General features: G+C 53.9%; 1 protein-coding gene across 1 annotated transcript; it reads right to left on the bottom strand.

The window, feature by feature from the left end:
• Positions 1-359: 359 nt before the first annotated feature.
• LOC147600795 (olfactory receptor 14C36-like) lies at positions 360-1,325 on the bottom strand. Its single transcript, XM_086747201.1, has one exon. The coding sequence runs from the start codon at positions 1,323-1,325 to the stop codon at positions 360-362; it is 966 nt and encodes a 321-aa protein (XP_086603327.1).
• Positions 1,326-6,455: the final 5,130 nt, after the last annotated feature.

Here is a 6,455-nt window from a genome sequence, read left to right as displayed (position 1 = left end):
GGCCACGTGAACAGAAAGGGGGGGATGGGATCTAAAAAGCAGGTTATGAACGGGAAGAGCATGGGTGTCACGGTGTCACCGTGTGAGAGCTCCAGCAATGGGGTGAATTCACAGAAGAAGTGGTCAGCTCTGCCTGGGCCACAGAAATATATCTGGGACATGACTGCAATGATTAATGCTGATGGCAGAAATCCTCCTAGGGAAGGTGCAGTTGTCCTCTGGAGACAGATGTCGCAGTTCATGAGACTTGTAAACAGCAGAGGGTGGCACACAGCCCAGTACTGATCATAGGGTGTGGTCCCACTCAGCAAGAATGACAACTACAAAACCTATAAAGGCTGGGGCAGTAAGGAGTTCCACTATGAGTCATACATTGAAGAAGATGGACACAGGATCGCTTCTGGAAAACATTCAGTCATCATTTTCCATGCTGCTTCCTTGAGCTCCTGGTTCCTCATGCTGTAGATGAGGGGGTTCAGTGCTGGAGGCACCAATGAGTACGAAGCAGCAACCAGTAAATTCAAAGATGAGGAGGAGATGGAGGGGGGCTTCAGGCAGGCAAACATGCCAGTGCTGAGAAAAAGGGAAACCACGGCCAGGTGAGGGAGGCACGTGGAAAAGGCTTTGTGCCGTCCCTGCTCAGAGGGGATCCTCAGTACAGCCCTGAAGGTCTGCACATAGGACACCACAATGAACACAAAACAGCCAACAAAGACAAAAGCACTAAATGCAATAAGTTGAAATTCCCTGAGGTAGGTGTCTGAGCAGGAGAGCTTGAGGATCTGGGGGATTTCACAGAAGAACTGGTCCACAGCATTGCCCTGGCAGAGTGGCAGTGAAAATGTATTGGCAGTGTGCAGCAGAGCATTGAGAAACCCACTGCCCCAGGCACCTGCTGCCATGTGGACACAAGCTCTGCTGCCCAGGAGGGTCCCGTAGTGCAGGGGTCTGCAGATGGCAATGTAGCGGTCATAGGCCATGACAGTGAGAAGCCAGTACTCTGCTGAAAGGAAAAAGACGAATAAAAAGGCCTGTGTAGCACATCCTGAGTAGGAGATTGCCCTGGTGTCCCAGAGGGAATTGGCCATGGCTTTGGGAACAGTGGTGGAGATGCAGCCCAGGTCAAGGACAGAGAGGCTGAGGAGGAAGAAGTACATGGGGGTGTGGAGGCGGTGGTCACAGGCTATGGCAGTGATGATGAGGCCGTTGGCCAGGAGGGCAGCCAGGTAGATGCCCAGGAAGAGCCAGAAGTGCAAGAACTGCAGCTCCCGTGTGTCTGCGAATGCCAGGAGGAGGAACTCAGTGATGGAGCTGCTGTTGGACATTTTCTGTTTCTGGGCATGGGGACCTGTCCAAGGAGAAAAGGCAATGAGATAAGGCAGCGTCGTCTAAGCAAAACCTACTCCAGTTCCCATGGAACCACCCCAGACTTCCTTGCCCCTTTCAGGGAGACGTTTCTCATGTTCCTTGTATGAGCTCCACATGGTGCTGGCGGAGGTGCCATTGGGAGCAGGGAGCACTGCTGTGACGTCTTGAAGGGCAAGTCCTGCCCTACAGAAATAGATAAATAGGAACACAGAGTCATCTCAGATTAAAGTCTCAGGAATTTCGCCGATGACACCAAGTTGTGTGGTGCCGTTGACACGCTGGAAGGGAGGGATGCCATCCAGAGGGACCTGGACAGGCTGGAGAGGTGGGCCCGTACCAACCTCATGAAGTTCAACTAGGCCAAGTGCAAGGTCCTGCACCTGGGTCATGGCAATCCCAGGCACAAATACAGGCTGGGCGGAGAATGGATTGAGAGCAGCCCTGAGGAGAAGGACTTGGGAGTGCTGGTGGACAAGAAGCTCAACATGAGCCGGCAATGCGCCCTTGCAGCCCCGAAGGCCAACCGCATCCTGGGCTGCATCAAGAGAAGCATGGCCAGCAGGTCGAGGGAGGTGATTCTCCCCCTCTACTCTGCCCTGGTGAGACCCCACCTGGAGTACTGTGTCCAGTTCTGGAGCCCCCAACACAAGAAGGACATGGACCAGTTGGAGAAGGTCCAGAGGAGGGCCACGGAGATGATAAAAGGGCTGGAGCACCTCTCTTATGAGGCCAGGCTGAGAGAGTTGGGGCTGTTCAGCCTGGAGAAGAGGAGGCTGCGGGGAGACCCGATAGCAGTCTTCCAGTTCCTCAAGGGGGCCTACAAGAAAGATGGGGAGAGGCTGTTTAGTAGGGCCTGTTGTGATAGGACGAGGGGTAATGGTTTTAAAATAGAGGGGGGTAGATTTAGATTAGAAATTAGGAAAAAATTTTTTATGATGCGCATTATAGAACACTGGAACAGGTTGCCCAGAAATGTGGTGGAAGCCTCATCCCTGGAAACGTTCAAGGCCAGGCTGGATGAGGCTCTGAGCAACCTGATCTAGTCAGGGATGTCCCTGCTCCTTGCAGGGGGGTTGGACTAGATGACCTTTGAAGGTCCCTTCCAACCCTAACCATTCTATGATTCTATGATTCTATGAAATCTACTTTTGATACCAATGAGCTTTGCAACCTTGCTGCTCCCAATTTGCTTCACAGCAAAGTGACTCTGCAGAGCAAGAGAATTCCCTGCGGCTTAGCACAGAGTGAGCGGAGCTGGTCTGTCTCTCCGTCCCAGATGCCCTGGACTTGCAGCTTTCTGAGACTGAAGGTGATCACACTGCTGTGTTTCTGTGAAAAGCCAGCAGACACTGCTGAGAGCACAGGGATCCACTGCAGACCACAGAATGTCTCACCCTTACTCGGGGTCTCAGCACCTCGCTTCTAGCCCACAGCACTCACGGCTCATTTCACCAACACAAAAGCAGGGTTTTGGCCTTAGCATCTCTCTGCTGAACCATGGGGTGTGCAGGTAACACAAAGATGTTATGGGAGATGTTTTCATCCTGAAAGGAAACTCACATCCTGGAAGGATACTGGAAGAAGTTACAGCAAGAGTTTTAAAAATGGTATCTCACTGAGGGAAAACCAGCTCCTGCCTCAGCCCCACAGCCTGCATTGCCCACAGCCCCACAGCTGAAAGCTGGGACACTTGTTCCCATGGACACAGCTGCAGGAAAGGACCCACAAGATCAGGGGGTGACTCTGCAGCTGGAACTCCCCTCCCCAGACAGCCTGACAGCAAGAACAAGATCCCAGCAGCAACACCACAGAGAGGTGGAGGCACAAGGGCAAATACAGCCAGGGCGCGGCTGAGAGAGGACAGGGCAGAGGCAGGCGGGCACTGGGGACAGCGTCCCCCTCCCCCAGCTGTGCGTGCCCCCTCCCCGACACCACCATTGCCGGGCAGCTGCTCTCAGCCCCTGTGCTCTGCAGAGGGCAGTGGGCACGTGGCTGGAGAGCTGCAGCACGGCTCTGCTGGAGCTCTGGCTGCAGAGGAGGGGGTTCATGGCTGGCACCCCGCAGCCCTGAGGGCAGAGGCTTGGGTGGGTGGGAGAGGAGGCCGGGGGCTTGCTCAGAGCAAGGGGTCTGCACTGGAGGGGATGCTACAGAGATTTCTGAATTCTCCCTCCCACAACATTTCTGGGTTTAGTTTCCTCTCATTCCTTGATCGTAACTGTGATGCCTGGGGATTTTCCTCCTGGGAGGAGTTTCCCTGTCTGATCTCTTTTCCCTGTCAGCACTCACAGACCCCATCCCACCCTCTGTGCACTCTCCCTGGCCCTACACACACCTGCCTGTTTGCAGAGCACTGGCTGGATGCCTGTTCCTGTTTGGAGGTTCCAAAGGCCAGGGCAGGACAACGCTGCTGGGTGCAGCACGGGTGATGCTGGTGCTGTGCCTGGGCAGAGAAGTGGCTGAAGGCACTGGAGGAGGCGCTTAGCAGACCAACTGACCACTCACACTTACAGCTCAGGAGTCTCAAGGACTTGTCCAAGTTTGACAGCTCCTTTTTTGATTTCTCTTTCCCTCCCCACCTTCATTAGACCCCTACCCTCAGAGTAGGAAAACAAAAACAGAGACTCAGGAAAGCGCTTTATCTCTATAGCAAACCCTGCCTTGACCTTCCTCTTGACACATACCCTTGGAAGTTTCCCAGTGGTGACGTGGAGCTGTGAGCAGCCCTGACCCACACAGCACCCTCTCGACAGCAGAAGGACCCTGCTCAGCCAGAAGTTGTTCCTCCCACCCACAGCCTCTCCCCAAACACCATGGGGAGCTCCCCGGGCAGGCTGAGTGCTGAGGCCGGCAGAGGCAGAGTCCCTGCCCCAGCACACAGCCCCTGGGGCGCAGGGACCCTGCTCTGAAGGACAGCCCTGGGCACCCCTGGCTGCACACACACATTCACACCCTGCAGCCGTCCCTGGGAGAAGGCAGCCGTCGTGCCCTGTCCCTCTGGCCGTGCAGCTGAGAAGCCCTCGTGTAGAACACATCCTGCTCCTCTACTGTGAAAGTCCTCCTGACTGTGGGATGTGACAGCTTTTGGAGGTCTTTCCACAAACTACAGACACATTGACCTTCATGCAAGTACTTACCACGTAAAGGGCTGTGAATTTTTCTCTCCTGTTGAGTTCTCAACTCTTCTCCCACCGCAGGCTGCCTTTCATCTCTCTGTGCCTCGCTCCTCTCCCCTCAGCTCCTGCAGGCAGAGCCCTCAGCCCTGCTGCGCTTGGCAGAGGAGCTGCTCCTGGGCAGAGCTGTCTCTCTGCAGCGCTGCCCTGTTACCAGCAGCTCCCTCCATCCCAGGAGCCCGGCCCAGCTCAGCAGCAGAGGCCCAGCCCAAGGCGGCACTTTCTCTGTCCCCTCGGGGCTCCCTCCAGCTGTCCCTGGGGCTGCAGGGGAACCTGCTGGGAAACAGCCTGCAGCCAGCACTGATGGTCCCTCAGCCGGGGAGAGAGGCTTCTTTCCAGAAGCACAATTTCTCCCCTCAAAGTTACATCTAATTTTTTTTTTTTTTTAAATTGGACAGGACTCCCAGACAGAGACAGGCAGGGATCTCCTTTACCCCTCCTGAGAGAAGGGGTTCAGCTGAGGCAATGAAGGCCTCTCATCCTGCGTTTCTGTTCCCAGCATTTGAAGGAGACTCAGCTCCCTCCCATGCACACCACAAACCTACTTCGGCCACTGATCAGGTGTGCACGGAATGGACACCTGCACGTGAGCGTCTTCTCTCAACTCCCACGCTCACTAGTGGAGATGGAGGGCAGGAGCGAGGTGTTCAGGTGCAAATACCTGGCCACAGGGGAGCTGCCGGAGGTGGTGAAGGTACCTGCAGGTAACTGCAAGCTCTGATGAAGAAGTTCGCAGAGACAGGGCAACATGTCAGAGATCATCTGTTCTCCAAAGACAGCATCCTCTAGGCACAGCAATGGTTCACATCAAAACTCAGTTGACACTCAAAGTGGCATTCAGAGGCACCAATGTGAGCTGCTGCTACTTCAGGAACAGTTAGAAAGGAACCAGAAGTCTTGTGGGATGACTGCTAAATTTGGAAAGAGTCGGTGTAGGGAGAATTGCAGAATCATAGAATGGTTAGGGTTGGAAGGGACTTTTAAAGATCATCTCGTCCAACTCCCCTGCAAGGACCAGGGACATCTCCACCCTTATCAGGTTGTTCAGAGCCCCGTCCAACCTGACCTTGAATGTTTCCAGGGCATCCACCACCTCTCTGGGCAACCTGTGCCAGTGTTCTACCACCCTCAGTGTAAAAAAAACTTTTCTAATGTCTAATCTGAATCTGCCTCTTTCTATTTTCAAACTATTACCTCTCATCCTATCACAGCAGACCCTACTGAAGAGTTTCTCCCCATCTTTCCTGTAGGCCCCCTTTAGGAACTGGAAGGCTTCTATAAGGTCTCCCCAGGGATTTCTCTTCTCCAGGCTGAACAGCCCCAACTCTCTCAGCCTGCCCTCACAGGAGAGGTGCTCCAGCCCTCTGATCATCTTTGTGGTCTTCTCTGGACACACTCCAACAGGTCCATGTGCTTCTGATGCTGGGGTCTCCAGAACTGGATGCAGTACTCCAGGTGGGTCTCATGAGAGCAGAGTAGAGGTAGATCTGAGATAATCTATGTCTTTGCCTCAGTTGCCCCCAGCAACATCTCCCAGACTTTTGTGCTTTGAGGCAGGATTCTGGATGAGAACAACCAAGGGTGGATGGGGATCAAGGCAGGGGTTACTTGAGAAAACTACACCCTTACCAGTCCTTGAGACCAGGAGATTTGCAGACAAGGGTGCTGATAAAGTGTTTTTTCCTCAGGAGATCCTGGTCTGTTACGATCCCACTTAGGAAGGTGATCAAACTCCATGAGATATCATTTCAACTGCTGTTCGTTAGGTCTAGCACTGTAAGAGGAGTATCACAGAGGCAATCTTGTCTGCCTTGAGAAGGTGAGAACCCCAGGTGGTGAAACATTGAACGGGCTTCCGATCCAAACACTGCACAGCCTGTAGACCCCATCCATAGAACACTGCCTTCTGTTTTGGCC

This window comes from Chlamydotis macqueenii, chromosome 4, assembly GCF_036417535.1.
Source record: "Chlamydotis macqueenii isolate bChlMac1 chromosome 4, bChlMac1.mat, whole genome shotgun sequence".
Lineage (NCBI taxonomy): Eukaryota > Metazoa > Chordata > Aves > Otidiformes > Otididae > Chlamydotis > Chlamydotis macqueenii.
The sequence above is the reverse complement of the archived record's forward strand: the minus strand, read 5'-3'. Positions and strand labels throughout refer to the sequence as shown.